The sequence below is a fragment of the Bidens hawaiensis genome, unplaced genomic scaffold (genome assembly GCF_021521415.1).
Source record: "Bidens hawaiensis isolate Kalapana, Puna unplaced genomic scaffold, B.hawaiensis_p1.1 tig00007515_1, whole genome shotgun sequence".
In the NCBI taxonomy this organism is placed as follows: domain Eukaryota; kingdom Viridiplantae; phylum Streptophyta; class Magnoliopsida; order Asterales; family Asteraceae; genus Bidens; species Bidens hawaiensis.
This window is the reverse complement of record NW_027491526.1, coordinates 34,000-60,585: the sequence shown is the minus strand read 5'-3', so window position 1 is coordinate 60,585 and position 26,586 is coordinate 34,000. Positions and strand designations below refer to the sequence as shown.

General features: G+C 41.7%; 1 protein-coding gene and 1 long non-coding RNA gene across 2 annotated transcripts; one reads left to right on the top strand and one right to left on the bottom strand.

Moving 5' to 3' along the window:
* The first annotated feature begins 22,790 nt into the window (after positions 1 to 22,790).
* On the top strand, positions 22,791 to 23,532 carry LOC143635423 (uncharacterized). Its single transcript, XR_013154054.1, has 3 exons — positions 22,791 to 22,831; positions 22,971 to 23,102; positions 23,208 to 23,532. It is a non-coding gene; the product is annotated as an uncharacterized LOC143635423 (long non-coding RNA).
* A 65-nt stretch (positions 23,533 to 23,597) lies between these two features.
* On the bottom strand, positions 23,598 to 25,573 carry LOC143635422 (polyubiquitin-like). Its single transcript, XM_077103264.1, has 2 exons — positions 25,352 to 25,573; positions 23,598 to 24,708 (listed from the first exon to the last, which is right to left on the bottom strand). Exons 1-2 carry the CDS (start codon positions 25,508 to 25,510, stop codon positions 23,809 to 23,811), a joined length of 1,059 nt encoding a protein of 352 aa, XP_076959379.1. The 5' UTR covers positions 25,511 to 25,573; the 3' UTR covers positions 23,598 to 23,808.
* Between the last annotated feature and the right edge of the window lie 1,013 nt (positions 25,574 to 26,586).

The window sequence follows — 26,586 nt, the reverse complement described above, 5'->3', positions numbered from 1 at the left end:
ATGAATGAGCAATGGGACGAACTGGCGGCCTTTGCTTCCGATGCCAAGATGAAGCCCTTAAGGCTATCAACGAAGCTAGGGAGACCAGCCAGGCCCTAGGTGATGGAGGTGATGGAGGTTGCTCGATCCGCTGCTGAGGAAGCGAGGAATGTTCTCTAGAAACAATTGGATGAATAAGCCAAGGTGATGGAGGTCCTGCAAGCTGAATCGGCGGTCAAGGAGAAGCGTCTACTTGACCTTAATGCTAAGAAATGTGCGCAGGCCTTGGAATGCGCCTGTCATAAGATGGAGCTTGTCCGGGCTAAGGCGGACCAAAAATGGCTATTGGCGGAAACTATTCCCAAGGTATGTACCTTTTACTTGCTACAAATAATCTAAGTGTTTAGAGTTATTTATGCATGATTATTTCAACAGGTCATCGCTGATATTCGAGCTAGTGATGAACTTGGGAATTGTGTTGCCATCCTCTTGAAAGCTTCTAAACAAGATGGCCGTCAACTGGGTTTCTAAGAAGGCTACCAGTTTGGCTCAACTTCCAGGCTTCCTAAAGAGTATGTCTTAGCTGGTCAAGACACTGTTGCCATCCTTAAGCAGAAATCAAAAGATTTCGACTCATTGAAATTCTCTTTGACTGATCAGATATCCGAACTTGCTGATAAGGAAGACAGTATCCAGCAGCTAAAGACTCTTCTTGAGCTTGATGGAGAAGAAGAAGAGGAAGATGTGGGAGGTAACGATGCGGAACATGAAGATGCCGCGCCATAGATAGATTTTTCTTTCTTCTTTTTAACTAGGCTCCTCCATATTTTGTAATCCCTTTTTGTATGAATAAAGAAGGCTTTTTATTGCATCCGGCACACTTTGTTTATATATTTTTTTTATAATATAAGTGTTTTCAGAGGATCTTCTTTGTGTACGAATAAAGGATTATGTAATAATACAAGTCTCAAATGACTGAAAAGAAAATTTTCATAACTGAGGCATAAGCCGAATTACAAGAAACGAAATTACAAAGGTTTTTAACATCTAGTTAGGCACGCGGGCCAAAAGACAAACATACTAAATGTAGCATTTCCTTAGTTGGGCCCCATTCCAAGTTCTAGGGACCTCTGTCCCGTCCAACCTTTCTAGTTTGTAGGCACCTTTAGATAGAACTTTCTGGATTCTATAAGGTCCTTCCCATGTAGGGGCCAACTTGCCCGGAGGCTCTTGCCCGGAGGCTTCGTTGCTGCGGAAGACGTAGTCTCCCGCGTCGAATTCACATCTTTGGATCCGTGAGTTGTAATATTTTTGCAACTGTCGTTTATAATTATGCTCGCGGATCGATGTCAATCCCCTTATCTCCTCAAGGAGGTTAAGGTTCATCCGGAGTTCATGATCGTTATCCTCGATCATGAGGACTCTGGCGGATGGGATTCTAATTTCGGCCGGAATCATGGCCTCCGTGCCATAAGTTAAATAAAGGGGGTTTCAGAATTACTAGAATTCTTTTGAGTGCGGAAAGCCTATAGCACGTGGGGTAATTCATTGACCCAACCCGTCCTTTTAGTTCCTAGTCTGGCCTTAATTCCTTCTTTGATGGTCCGATTGGTTCGTTCAACCTGACCATTCGCCTGCGGGTGGGCTACTGAGGTGAAGATTTGAGAAACGTGTAATTCTTTTAACCATTCTTGTAGCCCACTGTCCGCGAACTGAGTTCCATTATCACTAATGAGTTCCAGAGGAAGGCCAAACCGGCATATTATGAATTCCCATAGGAATTTCTTAACATTTGCTGCTGTTATGGAAGCCATCGGTTTAGCCTCCACCCACTTTATAAAGTAGTCGATGGCTACTATCAAGAATTTGACGTGTCCGGGGGCTTCATGGAAAGGTCCCATTATGTCAATTGCCCATTTTTGGAACGGCCAAGCTGAAGTGACTGGAACTAACTCGTTCTTTGGTCGTAGTGTGTTAGGAGCGTGGCGTTGGCAGGAATCGCATTGTCTGATTTCGTTTACAGCGTCCAAGTGCATCCCTGGCCAATAGTATCCAACATTCATTAATTTCGTCACGACCATGCGCGAGCCAGCGTGAAGACCAGAAATGCCTTCGTGAACCTCTCTGATTAAATAGTTCGCGTCCTCGGCATCCACACATCAAAGTAGTGGTCCGAGGGAGGAACGTCGGTACAAAACACCAGCAAAAATCTGATAATTCAAGGTTTTGTGTTTTATCTTTTGGGTCGCTGTTTTACCCTCCGGAAGTGCTCCTGATGACAAGTATGCCATAATGGGTGTCATCTAGGATCGCCAGTGTACATACCGTATTCTCCCGGTTGGTAAGATGGATCATAACTATCAAATTCTTCCAAGTAAGATGGCACCCGCATATCTATGCGAGGATGAGGACGTAGCCTCGGAAGTTCGCTAAACTCTGGTTCCGTCTGTTGACTGTAGCGGACCTGACTTTCTCTCACTGTTAGAGGATGAGAAAGAGATCTCCCGGGAAATTCTTCATAATTCAACGTGCGAGCATGAAATCGTTCGGTACGTTTTCTGCGCTCATATTCGGCCACCAAACTTTGTTGTTGTACATGAAGCCACTCCTCAGGAGTTAAATGTCCCATAGATCTGGAATTACGTTGATGAGATCTCGCCACGTCAGAGTCACCTGAATCATCTTCCAGATCCAACACTGACCGCTTTCGGCGAGTTTCTTCCGTAATCCGTCTGAGGTTGCCCAAATTAGAATCTTCCGGTGCCGAGGCCCGTCCCATATCCGGGGGGTGGGACCGGTTGGTACTGTGACGTTTTCTAGGGTAAAACCCCCAGGTGTTAGGTCAATTTTCCGTGACCCCGGAGCAGTGACACGCACAAGAGTACGGCCACTTGGAGTCGTGATACGTGCAAAAACACTAAGACCCTGAGGTGCTTCTGTGTTAGTTACACGTGACTCAGTTGCAGGGGTTCCCGTCGGCCATTCAGGAAGTTTACTCATATCAAACGAACCAAAAAACCAACGAAAACTTTTGCTGTTCTACCACAAATCACGGATGACGCCAATGAAGAAACACGGATCCACTCCCTGGGTAAGGGTCTTGGATCCAATGAGTCCACATGGTACAATATGATAACTACCACCACGATATGAGTATGACCTCCTAAAGTCCAATGACCGGAACCTGCAAAACAGACACCGTGAGTCTCGTTACAGGAAGGACCAGAGGGGGGTCTTCCTGTAACCACCCTTCGGCGTGAGAATCAGTAACGTTCGTAATGAAGAAAGTACTGAAGTATAAAGACTAAGTGTAGTCAGAATGTAGGTGAGTGAATGAATACCTCATATCGTTTAACAAGGTATTTATAGCCGAAGGATGAAGGAAAGTGATTGGGGCAGCTGTCCTCTTCTAGAAGATCTCTGATAACCGTCCGGACACGTGTCCTCTTGTGATAGGTTGAGCTATACGCCTCATGTGCATGAGTATAACAACCTGGACACGCGTCACCAAATGATAGGACGGATCGCACCTTGGCCATGTGCACGATTATAACAACCTGGCCAGGTGTCCTTTATTCATTGGTTAGTATGTCACGTATTCCCCAAGTTAGAATCGTAAACCTTCTTCCAGAGAGTACTTGAGTGATGACAGCTGTCCCGCTGGCACTGTCTTCCGGTTGTTTTAGGCGGACAGATGTCCTATCCTGCGGATGACTTTTGAGGATGCCAGGATGCTTCCGCGTGTGTTATGAGGATGTTCCTCCTCGATTGTGACATGCGTGTGATCCATGTGTCCCGCAGGTGGCCTACAAGAGGGTTCTCTATGACCCGCGGGTGGTACTTAAGGGTATTTGGGTCTTTTTGGTACCCTACCTCTACATAACCCGATAAAGACTTTATTGTGATTTTGAACTTTCAGCGCTTCCAACTAATCCATCATTTCACTCGGACTAGAACCCGTCACCAATGGAAGACCAAGCCACAGCACAGTTAGACTTGCTAACAAATATCTAGCGTAAGCATGATCAGTATTCTCGTAAAATACGTTACGAACTTTTCACACCGAACAACAAATTAATCATAACTGCTTATTACACAAATGGTTATTTCTCTGTGCAAATTTTATATATAACAAATACTGAAAAATATATATTTCTAAATTTATTTAAATTTATAGAGATACTAAACGAATTTTACGACTGAAGTTTTATACATAACACGAAAGACATGTATATAACTATAAACGTTTTGTTTCATATATAAAAAAATAAAAAGTAAAATTAGGGACCTTCTACTTTTTATTAAAAAAATGTTTTCTTATAATCAATACTTTACGGAAAAGATATAAAAAAATTGAAAAATATTAAAATTATGTTACATGATAGTTGATAAGAAAAAGACCAAAATCCTTTATAGGGAAAGCCTAGCGTTTGGGCCTAGGTAGAGGTTAACAATAAGACCGGACTTTGAAGTTTATTATTGGGCTTAAGCTAGCATAATCGTGTATTCGTGTTTATGTATACTACTAAGATCACCCATTATGGGGCTCTAACGGATGATGTGGCGGGCTCCGATGGGCGCTCAACACCACCAAGGGACGCCCTTGGTGGTGGGACGCCGGTGGTCAAGGTGGTTGTGAAGCAGGGCGCGAATGAGGCTTGGATGGTGGGGCCCTCTCTCTCTATCTCTCAAACACACATACATACATATGTATATATGTATATAATGGGTGTCTTTACTATAGCGGGACATTATTGGATAGGGCTTCGAAGCCCCCGATACTTACGTGACGCTGACGTGGCACGGTGGAGGGGCTTCGAAGCCCCCCACCATAAAGGATAGTCTAAGTAGTAACCATCGCATAACTTATAATACTATATCAACTTAGAGAATACATTGTCGACAACATGTATTCCTTAAACCCACTTGAATTAGTTATACATAGACCGTATATTATACATTGAATAAATTTGGGACAGTGTGTGTCAAATTGCAAATTGATATGTGGGTGATTTGATCTGTAACAGTATTTTCGGTGTCAATTCAGTACGATACCTATAACTCATTCGTAAAGTTTGAGGGAAAGTCACATGAATTCTTTAAATATAAGGATTTGTTATATTTATTCTTCATACATTTTACCAATAATAAAAAAAATAAGAAATATATTGTTTAATTGTAAATGTTATTTTTAAACGGCTTAATCTTTTTATCAAAAAAATAACTAGCAGCATAGTATAAGTAGGGATGCAAACGAGCCAAGCCGAGCCCGAACTCGAGCCTGTTCGTTTAACTTACACAGAGCTTGAGCTCGAGCTCGAGCTCGGCTCGTTTCGAGCTCTATTTCCAAAGCTCGAGCTCGGCTCATGAGTAGATTTTCAAGCTCGAGCTCGGCTCGTTTACCATTTATTAATTATTTTTTAAATAATATAATTATTTTTATATATTATTTTCTATTATAATTTTCTGTATAAAATAATATATATATATATATATTAATAATTATTAAATATATATTTTAAAAAAGTTATATAAATGACAGGCTCGTTTAGGCTCGCGAGCCGGCTCGAGCTCGATAGGTGAAGCTCGGGCTCGGGCTCGTTTATTAAATGAACTTACTTTTAGGCTTGAGCTAGAGCTCGGGATCGATTAAGCTCGGCTCGTTCAAGTTTTTTAACGAGCCGATCCCGAGTAGCTCGCGAGCAGCTCGGCTCGTTCGAGCTTTTAACGAGCTGATCCCGAGTAGCTCGGCTCGTTTGCACCCCTAATAATATATTAATCTTTGCTTTCTTTATCTTTATCGATATAAACACTACATTTCTATTGAAATAATATTTTAAAACATAGTTTTTATTACATTAGTATGTTCTTAAATGATGTTGTAACTGAAAAATTCACATTTATTTTATCTATGATTCCAAAAATGAAACCGACAGATGACGGTTACAACCCCGGTTTTCTGCTTTTTATTTGCTCACTCAACCGGTAACCGTTTTCCACAGCCGGTTGTTTCTCCAAATCCTCGTCTACAGTCCACAGTTTTTAGTGGCCAGTTAACATCACTTTAAACCCCTAGAGTATTAATTTCATACAAAAGGGTCCATGCATTTACTATATTTTTCATATGGGTCTATGATTCATATGTTAGCAATTTAGCATTGTTAGAAATTTACGAGCTAGTACTATAATACTCACAATTAGGTCTGTAAAAGAACCGAACGAATACGTACAAGGGTATGTTCTTTTTCGTTCATTTAGCTTTATATGAACACGGACACTTAATCGAACAAATATTTGGTGTTCATTTTCGTTTGTTTAAAATACGAACGTGTTCGTGTTCGTTTATTAAAAATCAAAACGAACATTTCACGAACATAAACAAGCATAATTAAACAAAGATAAACATACATAATTGAACATATATGAACCGAGTTAAATATACACAAACAAACGTAAATGAACACAAAGATTCATAAACAAACATAAATGAACATATATGAATGAATGTAAACGAACATATAAGAGCGTTCACGAACCTAACTGAACGAACGAAACATGTGTTCATGTTCGTTCATTTATTAAATAAACAAACATAAACGAACTTCCCACCGAACGTTCGGTTCGTTTACGCATCTACTTACAATAATAAATTAGAAGTTATGTATCAACTACTCAAAGAACGTTAAAAGAATAAATAAACTCCAAGCTTAACATCAATGCCCGAGCATTTGACCGCCAACTAAACAACTATTCCACTAGTGGTGTAAATTGGCTCTAAACTAATTGAGTTATAATATACATAACCTTTAGAAGTACATCACAATGTTTTGATTGTTGAAAAATCTAAAAAAATGTTGGGCACAACTAGATAGAGATAACTCACACCACTAACACGCAAATAACTGATTAAGAAAGAAAATGAATATATTTAAAATATATCAATTTTCATGAAAAGAATAATTTCTATGTTGAGTTACATCTGATTGACTAGTGCGTGCTTATTATAGTGTATCATGTTACCTCAACTCCCATATTGTATAGCACTAGTATTGTTATTATTTACTCTATTGACAAAGTGTAAGGACCTTAATGTTTAAAATAGGAAATTAAAGACTAAAATGTGAATAGTAAAACTACAAGTTGTTGAAGTGTAAGTTAAGACCCTATATATATATATGATTCCAAACATCTTCATGATATCTTAAAATTTCTAAACCAATAGTAAGAGCTTACAAACTTATAATACACTAGCACACATTAAGAGAGGTTATTGCGGATGGCTCAAAAAGATCAAATTACTTCAATGTGTGAGAGTATGGTTATCAAGAAGTTAAGGCACTTAATTGCAACTCACTCAAAGCAGTCATCAATGGTGCATTCTGATCATGGAGTTGATTCTACATCGTCCGGTTTGAAGAACTTGAATCAAACAGAAGAATCTTTTAAGACCGCCATGTATTTGAGCTCTTGGGGAGTGAACTGAACTATCTTTGACGAGGGAAAAATAGTCATTTTATCCTGCAATAGGGTATCTTTGGACCATTTTTGGGAGTTTTTAGGGGCATAACCAACTGACGTGAAAGAGAGAGAGAAGAGAAACTGCAGAGTGACTAGGAGAGAGGGGTTGCGGTCTTTTGATATTTATATTATATAAGTCTATAAATATAACAACTGTAACCTATAATATTAAAGTGAAAACGTTTTGGATAGTTAAGGGCTAAAAGTTAAGTTTTGTAAAAGCCAGTTAGTATATCATATAATAAGAAAATATTTGATAGTTCAAATTTATTTTTTAGAATATATTTCAAATTATAGCTCATTCAAGCAAAATTATCAGTTATTGGCATCAGTTAAATATTTTGTTACATTATTTAACTCTAGGAATGTACTCCACATCTCAAGCTCTATTTTTAAAGCCGAACACAACACGTGAATAATTGTCAATGATGGAACACGGTTTTTTATATCAATTCATATCAATTTATTAATTTATACACATAACCTTTTTTTATATGTATTTATAATTACAACTTTTATATATAACATTGTAGATAACATTGTAGAGGTAGGGTACCAAAAAGACCCAAATACCTATAAGTACCACCCGTGGGTCATAGAGAATCCTCTTATAAACCACCCGCGGAACACTTGGGTCGTCCCCATAATACACGCGGAAGCATCCTGGCATCCTCAAAAGTCGTCCGCAAGGCAGGACATTTGTCCGCTCGAACAATTGGAGGACAATGCCAGCGTAACAGCTGTCATCACTCAAGTATCATGTAAAGGAAGGTTCATGACCCTTACTTGGGGAATACGTGACATATTAACCAATGAACAAAGGGCACATGGCCAGGTTGTTATAACCGTGCACATGGACATGGTGTGATTCGTCCTATCATTAAGAGACGCGTGTCCAGGTTGTTATGCCCATGCACATGGAACATATAGCTCGACCTATCACAAAAGGACACATGTCCAGGCGGTTAGCAAAGATCTTCTAGAAGAGGACAGCTGCCCCAGTCATCTTCTTTGATCCTTCGGCTATAAATACCTTGTCAAATGGTATGAGGTATTCATTCACTCACCTATATTCCGACTACACTTAGTCTTTGTACTTCAGTACTTTCTTCATTACGAACGTTACTGATTCTCACGCCGGAGGGTGGTTACAGGGAGACCCCCCTCTTGTCCTTCCTGTAACGAGACTCACGGTGTCTGTTTTGCAGGTTTTCGTCATTGGACTTTAGGAAGTTGTACTCATATCGTATAGTAATTATCGTATTGTACCCTGTGGACTCATTGGATCCAGGACCCATACCTGGGAGTGGATCCGTGTTTCTTCATTGGCGTCATCCGTGTTTTCGTTAGAACAACAATAGTTTTCGTTAGTTTTTTGGTTAATGCGATATGAGTAAACTTCCTGAAGGGCTGACGGGAAACCCCTACAACTGAGTCACGTGTAACTAACACAGAAGCACCTCCGGGTCTTAGTGTTTTTGCACGCATCACGACTCCAAATGGCCGTACTCTTGAGCGAGTCACAGCCCCAGGGTCACGGAACATTGACGTAACACCTGGGGGTTTTACCCTAGAGAACGTCACAGCACCAACTGGTACCACCTCCCCAGATATGGGACGGGCCCCGGTACCGGAAAGTTCTAATTTGGGTAACCTCAGGCGAAGTACGGAAGAGACTCACCGAAAACGATCGATATTCGATCTAGAAAATGATTCAGGCGATTCCGGCAGGGCGAGATCTCAACAACGTAACTCTAGAGCTAGAAGAATGTTAACTCCTGAGGAGTGGCTCCATGCACAACAACAGAGTTTGGTGGCCGAATATTAGCGCAGAAAACGTAACGAACGATTTCATGCTCGTACTTTAGATTATGAAGAATCCCCAAGAGGATCTCCTTCTCCTCCACCAACAGTGCGCGGAAGTCAAACCCGTTACAGTCAACTAACAGAACCAGAGTTTGGCGAACTTCCGAGGCTACGTCCTCGTCCCCGCATAAATATGTGGATGCCATCTTACTTAAACGAGTTTGATGATTATGATTCATCCTACCACCCGGGAGATTACAGTATGTATACGGGTGACAGTAGGATGAGTTCCCAGGCGAAAAGCAGCCGTCCGCATAATATGGTCCGCCATACTGAATGCCATAGCAATGCGGAACAAGACTTTACTAAACCATATCGCCCCGCAGCCTTCGCCGAAAAGTCAAAGTTTATAGAAAGTATTGCCACAGCACCCTTCCCTGTTAATGCCAAGATACCTACATCGGTGGGTAAGTATAATGGTATGACTGATCCAAGTGATCATCTCCAGAACTTTATCGCGGTAGGGGGTGTTAGCGGTTGGACGCTCCCCTATTGGTGTCACATGTTCGCATTGACACTAACAGGGGCATCAAGAGAATGGTTTGAAAAATTACCTGATGGGGAAGTTTCCAGTTGGGACGATATGGTGAAAAAATTCTCCCAGCACTTCAGCCAACAGAAGAAACATACCCGAGATCAATCAGAAATTTTGGATGTTGTCCGCCGCGACAATGAATCCATAGAAGATTTTATCACCAGGTTCAACGATGAAAGTTTGAACATTGGTGGGATAAGTAAAGACATGCTCCGCGGTGCCTTCCGCAAAAACGTCAAATGTGATGATTTAGTCTGCACATTCACTGGTAGGGATGGAATGCCAAAAGAGTGGGACGATCTTATGACTGCAGCAAAAGTGTATGCTAACACTGAGAAAACATTGAGGAATGGTAACCCGAAGCAAAAATTCAAAGTGGAATTTCAAAATCCAAGACCTAATAAACAGACGAAAGGCCCTATCTGGTCAAGTCTTCAGCCAAGTGCGGAGGTGTCAAAACCATTTGATGCAAGATCCCTCATAGGCAACAAGAACAAAACGGGACCCATGAACCGAAGTCCCAACAATTTGACTCATCTTTCAAAGACTCCCGCTGAAATTCTCACTACAGAGAATATAAAGTTCAGAAAACCACAACCGCTAACAAGAAGATCATTCTTAGACACGACCAAACACTGTTCGTATCATGACGACATTGGTCACAATACGAATGAGTGTAGAACATTGAAGAGCGAAATTGAGACGGCTGTGAAATCTGGAAAGCTCAAACATTTGGTAAAAACTGGAAAACCAGACAATGGAAAAGCACCTATTCGGGACATCCAAGGTCCAAATAAAAAGCAAATCAAAGATCTAAATGTCCATATGATACAAGGCGGATATCACATAGAGAAAAAGAGGAAAGAGTCCGCTGATGAAGAATGGAAAAATGAACCAGTAATCTTCCCGTGAATCAAAGGAGGCCCGAATAATAAGAATCCATTGGTCATCACTGCTCTCTTCAGGCATTATCGTTCTCATTACGTCTTTTTCGACACTGGCAGTACGTCGGACATCATGTATGAACAATGTTTTGATCAGCTTGACGAAGAAGACAAAGAAAGATTGAAACCCATCCATGCTCCGAAATCAGGATTCGGAGAAGAAATAATGCATCCGCGAGGGGTAATCTCATTTCCAGTTACCTTAAGTGACGGAGTTCACTCAAGAACCGAAGAAGTCGAATTCCTAGTTTTACCAGCAACATCAAGACATGATATTATTCTCGGACGAGAAGCGATTGGTGACTTCAATGCCCATCCGTCCACAGCACATGGTGCAGTAGGAGTCCCAACTTGTACTGGTATCGCAATAATTCACGTTAACAGACACTGCTTTGCAACCGAGAGTTCAAAGCCTAGCAAGATTCCAAAATAAACTTTGAGAACTGAACCAGAAAAGTGGGTTTTGAACAAATATTTCCCCGATCAAACTGTAACAATCGGACCTGCTATCTCTGGGATAGTACGGACCTTTTTGAAACAATTATTATCAAAGAATGTCGATGTTTTCGCATGGCAACCTGCGGACATGACGGGTGTTCCGCGGAACATTGCAGAACACAAATTAAGGGTAAACCCGTTATTCACGCCAATTGTTCAAAAACAACGCAAGATGGGTCCAGAGCAAACGAAAGCAATGAATGAACAAGTTCAGGACCTCTTGCAGGCAGGGATCATTCGTCCAATCTGTTACCAAACTTGGGTCGCTAACCCAGTTATCGTACCCAAAAGCAACGGGGCATGGCGGATGTGTATAGATTTCAAGGACCTGAATAAAGCATGTCCTAAGGATTGTTATCCTTTACCCGAGATAGACCTCAAGGTTGATGCTGTGGCACCATTTAAATTTAAATGTTTCCTGGATGCCTACAAAGGCTACCATCAGATCCGCATGGCAGCGGGTGATGAGGACAAAACAGTGTTCCGCACCGATCAAGGCACCTTTTGTTACAAAATGATGCCTTTCGAACTAAAGAATGCGGGGGCCACGTATCAACGATTGATGGACATAGCGTTTAAGGGTCAGATTGGTCGAAATCTAGAGGTATATATGGATGATCTCGTAATCAAAAGTGTTGAGGAAGATCAGATGTTAAGAGATATTGAAGAGACCTTTGAAACTTTGAAGAGCATCAACATGAAGTTGAATCCAGCCAAGTGTTCGTTTGGAATGGAAGAGGGAAAATTTCTGGAAGTGATTGTTATGGACGCGGGCTTCAAAGCTAATCCCGATAAAGTTCAAGCTATAGCTCGCATGCCCTCCCCGTCTTCCCTCAAAGAAGTCCAGACACTCAATGGCCGATTGGTTGCACTAAATCGTTTCCTGGAAAATCATGCAGCTAAGTCTCATCCTTTCATTTCAACTCCGAAGAACTGCCTCAAGAAAGCACAATTTAAATGGACTGCGGAAGCAGAACAAGCGTTCTTGGAGGTTAAAAAATGTTAATGGAACTTCCTACGTTAACAGCACCTCACGCGGGAGAACCTTTAACATTATACCTATCAGCATCAGACATTGCCATCGGGGCCGTCCTCCTGACAGATCGAAAGAATATTCAAACGCCGATCTACTACGTCAGCAGAACACTATCGGACCCGGAAACAAGATACTCCATGCTTGAAAAACTTGTTTTGGCACTGGTCTATGCTGCCCGACGTCTCCGCAGGTACTTTCAGGGACATCCCATTAATGTACTAACTGGTTACAAGCTCAAGAATGTTCTCAGTAAGCCTGAATTATCCGACCGACTGGCAAAATGGGCCATCAAGCTGGGCGAACATGCAATAGAATACAAACCCAGGCCATCAATCAAAGGGCAGGTGTTGGCGGACTTCGTGACAGAAGTCCCGCATCACAAAGAAAATGAATGTTTAATTGAGAAACAACCCCAAGTACCTCCAAAATTAGGACAAAATTGGTCCTTATTCACAGATGGAGCCTCAAGCAGTGAGGGGTGTGGCGCAGGCCTCAGGCTAGTCAACCCCGAGGGCCATGAGTTTACATATGCCATAAAGTTGGACTTCAAAAGTACCAATAACGAGGCAGAATATGAAGCTTTCTTAGCAGGCTTGCGGATAGCCAGAAAGCTTGGAGTTAAGCATTTGGAAGCCCGAGTGGATTCCATGTTGATTGCGGGACAGATCAACGACACATACGAAGCAAAAAATGATATCATGGCTTCATATGTGTCACAGGCAAAGGATTTGATGCTCCAGTTCTCTTCTTGTAAATTCATTTATATAAAAAGAAGTGAGAACAGATCAGCGGACGCTCTCAGTAAATTGGCTTCAACAAACTTTGAACATTTCGCCAAAGACATCCGCATCGAGGTATTAGATCGCCCGTCTGTTCCGCAACATCAATTTTTAGTAATCCAAACGTGAATAGAATCCTGGATGACACCTATCATCACATACTTGTCATCTGGAACACTTCCGGAAGGAAAAGCAGCGGCCCTGAAGATAAAACACAAGGCCTTGAACTACCAGATACTTGATGGGGTTTTGTACCGACGTTCCTTCCTCGGCCCATTACTTCGATGCGTAGATGCTGAGGACGCGAATTACTTAATTAGAGAAGTTCATGAGGGCATTTGTGGTCTTCATGCGGGTCCGCGGATGGTTGTAGCAAAGGTTATGAACGCTGGATATTACTGGCCGGGGATGCATATGAATGCTGTGAATGAAATCAGAAAGTGTGATTCATGTCAACGCCATGCTCCCAACACACTTCGACCAAAGAACGACTTAGTTCCAGTCACTTCCGCTTGGCCGTTCCAGAAATAGGCAGTCGATATAATGGGACCTTTCCCTGAAGCCCCCGGACGTGTCAAATTCCTGATAGTAGCCATAGACTACTTTACAAAATGGGTGGAGGCCAAACCAGTTGCTTCTATAACAGCAGCAGGTGTTAAAAAATTCTTGTGGGAATTTATTATATGTCGTTTTGGTCTCCCTCTAGAGCTCGTTAGTGACAACGAAACACAATTTGCGGACAATGGGTTACAAGAATGGTTAAAAGAGTTACATATTTCTCAAACTTTCACCTCAGTAGCCCACCCACAGGCAAATGGCCAGGTTGAATGAACTAATCGGACCATCAAAGAAGAAATTAAGGCCATATTGGGAACTAAGAGGACGGGTTGGGTTGACGAGTTGCCCCATGTATTATGGGCTTTCCGCACCCAGAAGAATTCTAGTAATTCCGAAACCCCCTTTAGTTTAACTTATGGCACCGAGGCCATGATTCCAGCCGAAATCGGAATCCCATCCGCCAGAGTCCTCATGATCGAAGACAATGATCAGGAACTCCGGATGAACCTTAACCTCCTCGAGGAAAGGAGGGAAATGGCATCGATCCGCGAGCATAATTACAAACGACAGTTACAAAACTATTATGACTCGCGGGTTCAACGATGTGAATTCGACGCGGGAGACTATGTCTTCCACAGTAATGAAGCCTCAGGGCAAGAGCCTCCGGGAAAGTTGGCTCCTACATGGGAAGGACCTTATATAGTTCAGAAAGTTCTATCTAAAGGTGCCTATAAACTGGAAAGGATGGACGGGACAGAAGTCCCTAGAACTTGGAATGGGGCCCACCTGAGGAAATGTTACATTTAGTAGGTCTGTCTTTTGGCCTGCGTGCCTAACTAGATATTAAGAACCTTTGTAATTTCTTTCCTTGTAATTTGGCTTATGCTTTAGTTATGAAAATTTTCATTTTCAACTTGTATTGATATGTAACCCTTTATTGGCACACAAAGAAGATCCTACGATATACTTATATTATGACGAAATAAACAAAGTATAACAGATGACAAATCAAAACTCCTTCATATACACAAGTGGGGTTATTACAAAAGATCAAAGTCACAAGAAAAAAGAAAAAATCTATCTATTATGCGGCATCTTCGTGTTCCGAAGTATTGCCTCCCGCATCTTCTTCTTCCACCTCTTCTTCCCCATCAAGCTCAAGAAGAGTCTTCAGCTGCTGGATACTATTTTCCTTGTCAGCAAGTCAGCTATTTGATCAGTCTAAGGGAATTTCAATGAATCGAAATCCTTTGATTTTTGCTTAAGGATAGCAACAGTGTCTTGTCCAGCTAAGACATATTCTTTAGGAAGTTTGGAGGCTAAACCAAACTGTTAGCCTTCTTGAAAACCCAGCTGACGACCAGCTTGTTTAGAGGCTTTTAGGAGGATGACAACACAATTCCCAAGCTCATCGCTGGCGCGAACATCAGCAATGACCTGCCAAAACAATCATAAATAAGTATTCCTAAACACTTAAAATGTTTATAACATGTAAAAAGCACATACCTTGGGTATAGCTTCCGCCAATAACCATTTTTGGTCCGCCTTGGCCCGGGTAAGTTCCATTTTGTGCTGAGCACATTCCAAGGATTGGTTCCGGTTCTTGGCGTTAAGATCAGATAAGCGTTTGTCATTGGCCGCCGATTCAGCCTGGAGTGCTTCAACCAATTTAGCCTGTTCTTCCAATTGTTTTTGTAGAATAATCCTGGCTTCCTCAGCAGCGGGCCGAGCAGTTTTTTCTGTTTCCAGGGCCTGGCGGGCCTCCCTAGCTTCATTCATAGCTTTAAGAGCTTCTTGTTTAGCATCGGAAGCAGAGGCCGCCAGCTCGTCCCATTGTTCGTTCATTGATAACCAGTCCCTGGTTATCTCATGGGTAGTGGAAAGAGAGTTCACCAAGTAATAAGAGTGAGAATTCAGTAATTCTTGGCGAACACTGAGACGGCGTCACTCCTTTTCACCATGAGGAAGACACCCCCCCCCCCCAGAAATTCAAAACACGTGTCCACATCGCGGAATGTTGAATCCCGACGCAAGGACCAGTTAGGCTGATGGGGGGTGGGGTCTTCCTCCTCAGGGGTGGGGGAAATTTGAGAAGCATAAGGAAAGGTACTTTTCCCTCCCTAATCTCTGAAGTGGTAAAGATGTTAAGGAGACGATTCCTCAACACGTTTAAGAACCTCAACCCCTTTCTTCTTTTGTGGGGAATCGTCCGCCACAACTATTGGATCTTCAATAGTGTTAGGAGATGGTGGTGGCGGACGGACAGGTGAGTCCTTCAAATTCGAAACACCCTCAGAAGGGTTACCCAGGTTCACTGAAAAAGTATCAGCAATCAGTTAGAAACATTTCAATTCAGTACAGTTGAAAGTAAGAAAAACTTGACATACCTAACGAAGAATCCTCCGCATCAAGCCGTTCCAAACGAGCTTCCAAGGCGGAAGAAGTTGTTTTATTAGATTTCTTCTTCTTTGGGGCAATCTTCACAGTATTAACCTTACGCTTGCCCGCTGCCTTGGAAGCAACCGCATCAACGACCGGACGTTCACCCTCAGCAGTGACATCCTCAGAAACAGGTCTCTTACCCTCTGCTACTGTGGTAGCATCATCTTGCTCCGTCGCCTGGTGGCACGCAGCGCGTTGACGGGTGAGACCTGCAGTTGAGCCCACAGTTATATTAACATCAGTTGAACAAACTTCCTCACAAAGTGATGACTACTCGCTAGACGAGAAGAGCACAATCACTCCGCTAGAAGTAAGAGCAGTCACAGGTTTGGGTTTCAAGATGCCCTTACCTTTCTGGATGCAATCTTCAACATACTTCCCACCTTGCGCATACATTGGTTTAGAAACCAATGGCTTCGGACGAAGGGCAGTAGGGAAAAAAAGTTGTCGCTCGTCCGATCCAGAAAGGAACCATCATGTGGATCAACCGGACGTTGCACCATCATGCCCCATTCCTTGTCCAACAAGGTGCTAAAAGCAGAACCTTCGCCTACACAAATATACCAAGTCAGAAACTAGTAAGAAAAGGACGGAAGATATAAACAGACTTACTCTTATCAGCCTTCACATAATATGGATCCAATGTCAGGAACAGCCACAATCGGCTCATCCTCGCATTCACCATTGCCCCTTCATGGATTGGGCGCATGGGAGTCGGAGTAGAGATAAGTGCTTTATACCATGCCTGATCTTCATGGGCGGAAGCCACAACCACAGGCATAGTCTCTTTGGCCTTCCGTTTAGTCATCCGGAAGGGGATCACGTCTTCCCGGATCCAGAAAAACTTTGGCTTCCAGCCATGAAGGCTTCAGAGCCATTCCGTGCCTATAACTCTTTTCTCCACGGTCGCAAAGCTATACCACCCATCGCGGAAGGTCATCTTGTAAAAAACGGCAAACATGCCAACAGATGGGTCAAGGTTGCGATTCTGACAGCAGAATTCGAAATGTCGAATCCTTAACATCCCAAAGGGATGGATCTGAGAAAGGTTAATTCCATAAGTTGTCAGGATTGATCGGATGAACTTAGTAACCGGAATTCGGAAATTCCCCGTTGTGAAATGGTCTATATATACAGCCATTTTATCCGGAGGAGGTTTAGTGGCAATAGAACCACTAGCAGGACGTCCTGGCTCCCACTCTGTCGCCAATCCGTACACATTGACAACATCATTGTATTCCTCTTCCTTAAGACAAACTTCAACATCGTCGATGGTAGGGATACCCTTCTTATCCTTAGCCATCTTAATATCAGGGGGTTTGTAAAGAAATCTCAGAAAGATAACAAAATCCTGAAGAAGATTGAAGGGTCTCAAGTGCTTGAAAGGATATGAAAGCGATAAAGTTTAAATGGAAACCCCAAGGGTTGTATTTATACCCATCGCAATTAATGCGGTTCACAAACTGCCAGAGGAAAGAGAAACTGCGGACCGCCAGATGACTGACACGTCAGGCGGGAAATTCAAGATGTTAAAAACAGGCTGGCAAAGGCGTCAGGAACGTCTTATCAGTTCCTCAATAAGTTTCTCTCTTCACCATGTCATCATAGTTATCCAAACTCTCAAACATTTCAAAAATAAAAATAAAAAATGAAAAACTCTATCAAGAAGTGTTGAGCGTAACGAAAGGACGGAAAGATATATTCTTCATTAATGATCCAAAAAGATTACAAGAAGAAAAGGAAAAATTTACTAGTGATATTAACAATAAATCTATCCTATGGGTTTGAAGCGGATGGGCCCTCCGGAGCCTTCACAGACGTATCTTCCGAAGAATCCTCTTCGGATTCTTCCCCAAGATAGTTCTTCAAAAGTTGCACACCGTCGTATGCGGAGGCAAATTCCGGAAGCATATCCTGAAGAGGAAAGACCAACATGTCATGCTCCTTAACCCGGCTGACACGTTCTTGTTTGACGTTCACACCATAGAGCGGATGATCTTTGAACGAGCGGTTGCTTCGTGCATAACTCATTCCCTCATGAAAACCAGCAACACGCCCAAGCGAGGAGGAAGCAGCCATCACCTTGGCGAAACTGTCAGTCAGCTCCTTGCTATGGCGGACAACCTGTCAATAAGAAAACATAAGCTCCCAATGTCAAATATGGAGAGAGAAACAACAAGTGGTTAAGAATAACTTACAGCATTAATCCCCTGAGTAAGAAACCATTGACGATCTTGTTCCAAACGTTCCGCCCACGCCCGGAACTCCTTGGCTTCCGCGGTGGTTTCCTCATGAGCTTGAAGGATAGAGTCATAGACAGCTTGAATTTCAGTAGCATTTTTGTCTTTAAGTTCGACCCGCTCCTTCTGCAATTTTAGCTCCTCCTCCAGATCATTGATTCGGGCACCTTGAAGAGCCACTTGATTTTCCAACACTGAATTAGCCTCCTGAGCACGAGTTAACTCGTCTTTATCTTTTTGGGCCCTCGCTCGATCAGCCTCTCGACTGGCATTTTGCCTTTCACAGGCTTCTTTCCATCAGCAAGCGGCCTCAGGGTTACGGTCTTGCTCACCCTTAAGAGCGATGTCCGCGTCAGAATGTTTCCACTTAGCGGTTTGGGCGGCGAGACGATGCTCCTCAGCCTCTTTCTTGGCAGCCTCAGCGGCCCGACGAGCTTCCCCTACTTGCCCAGCTAGGGTACGCCATTCACTTAAAATTTCCTGGCTACCGGCTAAAGCATTCGCCAGATGATATGCAACATTAGTATGAAGGTCATGACGGGAGAGGTCACGTTGATACGTCATCTCGGCGGGTGGCGTACAATTCTCAATGAAATCCATACAAGTTCTAGCTTGAGAAAATCGAGACCCATTGGTAATATTCCACAGGGGAACAAACAGTTCTTGGTTGTCACCTAAACCCGTGTCCCCATAGTAGCGAGAACCCGGAGGTTTAAGGCGGGCTGGGGAAGAGAAAGGTTGTTGTGGAGGAGGAGATTCCACGTTCCTCACATTTTCTTCATTCACAGCAGGATTGTCCTGCTGACCACCAGTATCACCCCCAGCCTGAAAAAGATAGTCAAAACGAGTATCAGTCTCAGGCAGGATATTGGTTTCCCCTGTTGCAATATCAGTCGGCGGAGTCAATTCCCTGTCTTCCATAATAGTCTCAGTTTGAGGAAGGGTTGATTGACCTTCCGCATTAAGACCACTTGGTGGAGCAGCCTGTTCAATCTCAACATTTTCCCCCGGCGGAGGAGAAGATGGTTTCTCAGTAGGAGGGGTTGGTGTGGATAACTTTTCCGATATATCTTCACTGAAGATCGACATATCTACATAACAAAGTCATACTTAGTCAAACACTTATGAAAGAGTGCAGCATTTAAAGATGGACACATACCTTCAACAGTATCCAATGATCGGCGAGACTGTACTGTGGCTTCTTAGGACGATGGACTCTTCGTTTTTTCTTTGACGGTCCTGCCTCAGTATCTGCAGTCCTCCCGCTCGCAGAACTCGCCTGAGAAGCAAAGAGTGATCACTTTTTCTCCAACTCTGTTAATAAAGATGAGACAAAAGAAAATTCAGGCACATCTTCCTCAGAGTCCTCCTCCTCCTCGGAAGCAGAAAAATCAGAAGAATCACCATCATCATCATCTGATGATATAATGGCAATCATCCTGTCGGGAGTAACGGCAATAAGAGGGGGAGGGTTCAGAACATACGCACCTGTTTCAAAGGTGGCATCATAGGTGATGGGGTCAGCTCTAACTTTTTTGGGAAAAAGAAATTGAGTTTTGGTCTTCTCAAGAATAGGCTGATCCCCCGCCGCGCGGATACTTTTCCGGACACACCCCCTGTCCTCAAAAAGAGCGTTAATCATAGAACTCCGACCTGAAAAAGGATAGGAACTTAATCAGGAAAACACTCACAAAAAGCAAAAGAGACAGCAGAAAGGTAACTTACGTTCATTTAAATCTACAAAGATAGGTTCCATGTACTCTGTTGGCCACAAACGGCTCATGCCTGCCCACACTAAAGCTTCCTCCAGCAACGCCCACATGGGTGTTGGTTCCATCGTGAGTACACGATACCATTCTTGACCATCATGATTAGCGATAACAATGTCAGGAAGAGCAGAATTCACCGGACGGCGAACCATGTTTAATAGCACCACGTCTTCAGAAATCCAAAAGAATTTATTCCGCCAATCTTTAGATACTTTTTCAACTTCATATCCGATGCTTCGGTCAGAAAAACCCTGACATGTATACCAGCCATTGCGCATGGTAAGACGGTAAAAAACTGGAAATCGGTCAATATGTGGCACCATGTCATGTGCTATGCATATGAATTCATAATGGCGAATTCGCATCATAGTACGAGGATGCAATTGAGATAAATGAATTCCATAGGCGGTTAACACCTTTTGAAGGAATCTCGTTATGGGCAGTCGAAAGTTTCCACGAATAAAATAATCGGCATACAAAGCCATTTTCCCAGGCGACGGAAAACTGGCTATTGAACCGATAGAGGGAAACTCCGGTTCCCACTCGGGTAGAATACCATACGTTTCCAATAACTTCTCATATTCTGAGTAGTCCCATGTGATTTCTATCTCATCAACTTCGGTCTGAACATTAGACATCTTGGGAAGATTTAATGAAGACATACAAGAAAGATTTGATACTTTATAAGAAGGAATCAAGAGGATTATCAGACGAAAAAGGCGATAAAACTTTAAAAAGATGAAGCTTCCCCCTATTTATACTCATCGCAATTAATGCGATGAGATATAAACAGTAGAAAGAGAAATTTATCACCCAACCAGCGACTGCCACGTCACGCGGGAAATTCGAAAAAGCGAAAAAACTGTACAGTCGGGTACATTGACAGCCGTCAAAAACGTCACATCACTTGTTCACGCGCCTGCGAGTGGTCAAGTTGTCCTTTTTCATGATTATCCATACAACAAAAGATATTTTTTACCTAACCTCTAAGTAACGAAAATCCCCAACATACATTAAGTCCAGAAATTTCACCCGCACAAAAAAACGTCACGCGGAAGAAACACTGGACTGGGGGACTTGTAGAGGTAGGGTACCAAAAAGACCCAAATACCTTTAAGTACCACCCACGGGTCATAGAGAATCCTCTTGTAAACCACCCGCGGAACACTTGGGTCACCCGCATGTCACGAGTGAGGAAGGACGTCCCGATAATACACGCGGAAGCATCCTGGCATCCTCAAAAGTCGTCCGCAAGGCAGGACATTTGTCCGCTAGAACAATTGGAGGACAATGCCAGCGTAACAGCTGTCACCACTCAAGTATCCTATAAAGGAAGGTTCATGACCCTTACTTGGGGAATACGTGACATATTAACCAATGAACAAAGGACACCTGGCCAGGTTGTTATAACCGTGCACATGGACAGGGTGTGATTCGTCCTATCATTAAGAGACGCCTGTCCAGGTTGTTATGCCCATGCACATGGAACGTATAGCTTGACCTATCACAAAAGGACACGTGTCCAGGCGGTTAGAAAAGATCTTCTAGAAGAGGACAGCTGCCCAAATCATCTTCCTTGATCCTTCGGCTATAAATACCTTGTCAAATGGTATGAGGTATTCATTCACTCACCTATATTCCGACTACACTTAGACTTTGTACTTCAGTACTTTCTTCATTACGAACGTTACTGATTCTCACGCCGGAGGGTGGTTACAGGGAGACCCCCCCCCTCTTGTCCTTCCTGTAACGAGACTCACGGTGTCTGTTTTGCAGGTTTTCGTCATTGGACTTTAGGAAGTTGTACTCATATCGAATAGTAATTATCGTATTGTACCATCTGGACTCATTCGATCCAGGACCCATACCTGAGAGTGGATCCGTGTTTCTTCAAACATAATACACATTATTCAATTATCTTATCATAGATTCATATAATAGTTATTATTTATATATAGTCATGAGAATTTAATTATCAAGTGTTACTGGGTTCATTAGAATCAGTGGGCTTAAAAGTTGTTGATTTGGTATGTTACTGGACTTAAGATTTTAGGAGGCTTGAATACGTGAATCATATGTTTAAAATCTCTCTCTTATTTTAACAGAATTTTAATCACTTTATTTTAGATTATGATCTGTAAGCCCGTGTGAAGATCTAGTCGGGTTTTATGTTTTATTAGTGTTCTCAATTAGAGGCGGGCATACAACCAGGTTTTGGACCCGACCCGGAACCGAACTTGGTATCCTTGATCTATGAGTGGCTTGAGTTTCTCAGATATATCGTACCCGGACACGGAACCGAACCGACCTAGTACCTACCGGAACCAGTTCTACCTCTACTGGTCAAACCAGACCTGACTCAGCCAAAACCCAACCATACCTGGAACCAGTTTCTTCCGAAGCCGATTCTTAACTTTATTAACCAAACCCGAAACCGGTTCCTACCCGGTTCTCGATTCCCAAAGAAAACACAGTTTTCCCACCTCTATTTTCAACTTCTCATTATCGCTTCTCATAATATGGTTTTGTATTTAGAAAAACACTTTACACAATGTAGACTTCTTAGTTTTGACTTTTTTTTAATAAGTAAAATAAAACAATAATATACATTACTTTAACCCCACAATCTTGATGACTCTGATGGTGATTTGAGTTCGAGTTTATCAGGTATATTTTCTAACCCTTTTATTGATTATGTCCACTAACAAAATTATAATATGATTTGGATTCATTAAACCTTGTATATACTTTTAGAGTTTTAAATAATGTTCTTAATATCAATAGTATATTCCTATAATTCGTGCAGATGACGAAAATTGTGCTTCGGTTTGGAGTTTCTCTGTTTACTCAGCTGAGAATTATGCTGCAAACACCGAGCATGTTGACTCTAAAAGTCAATTCGATCAAGAAAACTCGTTCGTTGACTCTTGACCTAAAGGTCAATCTTTTCGTATTAGCAATCCATATTTTGGAATGTTGCAAGTTTTGTAGAAACAATGTACATTGAAATTGTTGGAGAATGGTTTTTATGTTCATGCTTAAGATTATGATCCGTTTTCAGCTTTTATTAATTGAGTCTTACGTATTTAATCATTCTGTCTTAATTATCGTCACACTGAAACTACATGAGCTTAGGTTTTAGATGTCTCATTATGTTTGGCGTAAATGATTATAGGGATATTAGTTTCAATACTCTCAACTTTCACTCGTTGCCTGATACGAAAGGTCCTACGGGTCAAATGAGATTGTTCTCTTACGGGCTTATTTCATGACTAGGTGATCTATCAAAAATATCAAAGGTAGGACCCGACCCCGTGTACTCAAGACCCGGCCCGGACACTTTACCCTTTAAGAAAGAAACATGGACCTAGGACCCTACCCTCTAAAATAATAAACGGGCTGGGTATGAAGGGTACAAAGCTAACCGGGTACACAGTGGTTAAACATATTTTTATCTGTAATGAGTATAAAAACATATTCGAAGCAGACATATGAACTAAACTTAGAAAGTCAAAAACAGTTTTACATCCATCAAATCTTGAACTCCTTGAATCAAATAAAGTACATCAAGCAATCCAGTTCTTGATTTATATAAAGATAAAGAAACTATGTTTAACCAAGTACTTGAGCGTGAATTCATGTTGCTAAGTGCGAAACACGTTCTCAAAAAGTACTTGAGCAAGATAGAGGGTGGATCCATCTGGGATAAAGTAGTCTGCAAGGGTGAAGGTGTCCTCGTGTAGGCGCTTATACGGCAAAAACAAAACCTGCCGACCCCTAGGAATGCCATTCCGGGACTGAATCATGGCTTTCACAGCGCGAATGGTGTCTGTGCTTTCGACATTTAGACGATTGGTCTTCTGAGTGACGGGTAACTGGATGTAAATCATCATCGACACGCTTCTCATCATGAATGCATCATCCACAAGCCAGAAGGTGACCTTCTCGTGGATGTCGTAATTTGACAGGAAGCAGTTGTCGTCAAGCTCCTCTCCAGGACGGACCAGCTTCTTCCGCTCTAAGGAAACGCCAGCCATTTTTTCAATTGACTTTTTAACCTTTTTGATCTTGCGGTCGTTAAGAACCAACCAACGGTTCTCATCCGTTTCATCGGTGGACTCCAAAAAAACATCGGGTTTTCGTTTAGTCCCCATCAGCACAAGATCCAGGGTGGACCCTTCATCAATGTTGTAGTCTTCCATCGTGCATGCTTTATTAACGAGTCTTGTTCCAGCAAAGAATAGCGTCTGCCTGAAGGGGAGAATACCTTTCTCGCAGCGGATCAGGTGCATCAAGTCGAAAATTTCACTGCAATTATTAACTGCCAGGGTGATGGTATTTCCATTATTGACAACACGCACGAATATCAGCGTCGACCACCACTTTTCCCAGTACACAGGTTCGGGGATGAGTTCCCAACGAATGTCACGGTTGTCAAGGCTGTAAGTGTGTCTGGTCTTCGCCTTAACAAGATCAAGCGTGTCGGAGCCGTTAACGTCATGAGTGATGGTTTTGCCTGTGGTGGGCCTGATGACCAGCAGCATCTATATAAAGAATCAAAGAACATATCACCCAAATGTTACATAGGCCTGTAAACGAACCGAACGTTCGGTGAACCGTTCGGCGGGAAGTTCGTTTATTTATTAAACGAACGAACATGAACATATGTTCCGTTCGTTTATTTATGTTTGTTTATGCATTAATTGAAAATAATTAATTATTATCTGGATGAATCATCTAATTAAATGTTTTATATTTTTTTAGTTTGTGTTCATTTAAGTGTTTTCATTTATGTTTGTTGTGTTTACTTACATTTGTTCATCTATATTCATTTATGTTCGTTTATCTTTGTTTAGTTATGTTCCCTTAGATTACAAACAAAGAAATATAAACGAACACAAATGTTCTTTTTTAAAATAAACGAAAATGAACATAAATATCTGTCCGATTAAGTGTTCGTATTTGTTTAAAGTTACATGAACGAACACATGCCCTTGTTTTTGTTTGTTCGATTCGTTTATAGGCTTTCATTAGTCACATTGATGAATACGCCGGTCTCAATCTCATCCAAATGTACAAAACATACAAACAAAACAAATGTAACATACTTGATCCAAATGTACAAAACACAAACATGCTACTATTCGAAAAGTCACCATGCGAACAAAACAAGTAATAAATCGGTACCTTTGTGATGACGGAAGGAAGGCACGAACAGTTGTCAATGTTGCTGCATTCATGCGGCATTACTTTGATCTTGGCCATAACAATATCGAACGTGTCCGAGCCTTTAACCTTCAAAGGGAAGGCCTTACCTGTGGTTGTGGTCCTGATGAACAACTTCATCTATACAAAAAAAATTAATAATAGTAATAATAAAGGAAGAAAAGATCAAATAAAAACCTATACATAAATCCGACGTACGTACTGTCTAGTGATTTTCGTAAATAAATCCCCATCAATCGAAACAACGACATCTCATCAAACGATTTCAAAATCAAGCAAATAACACGCAGAAGAAATATAAATCGTTACCTTTGCCATGACGATGATGATGGAATTGGAAGGAGATAAATGAATTGGATGTGACAGTAGTTTATTTATTATTTTCATTGCAAGGGCATGTTTGGGATTGACTTTAGTTGAGTGTTTTTTTAAAAATCAATAAGTTAAAATATATTTGACAATCATAAAAATCTTTTTTTATTTTAGCTTTTTGAAATCCTAGCTTCTTAAAATGACTTTCTAAAAAAGCTAATAAGCATTTTCTAAACTCAATCCCAAACATGCCCTTAGTAATTTAACCTATGCGTTCTCCCAAAAACAATTTCACACTCCGTCCAAATGGGACAGCTCTTTATTATATGTTTGACTCCGTCCCGTATGTTAACGAGGTCGACAAACATAAAATTGTCTAGGTACCCCGTACACAGGAGGTGTTATATGTGGGGATTTAAACTGGGTTTCCATTAAAAAAAACTTAGTTTTTCTACCACTACACCATATTAGAAGGACGTCTCGTATAGGCCCTAATCTTAAAAATATGCATGTGTGAAATTTTAAATCTTTATACTCCTATAAGCAGAGCAAGGTTATAAAAACATTTAAAGAACTTATATCTAAATATCTAAGTATCTAATTGTCTACCAGAAAATCTTACGTGTCGCTCTCACGTTGCTTCCCCATCCTTTTAGAGCCATCAAATTGTTTATAACTATGTGTTACGCTTATTTGTAATTTGGTGCTTACATGTATAACCTCATATCATGAAGAAAATAAACTAGTTATGCTAGAATTATACAAAATAGAAGTTGAGGGTGCTAGTTGTAACTTGTAATTTATTTAACTAATATATATATATATATATATATAACCTTAACCATAAACCCTAGTCCTCTTCTCCCTCTTGCGATCGGCATCTT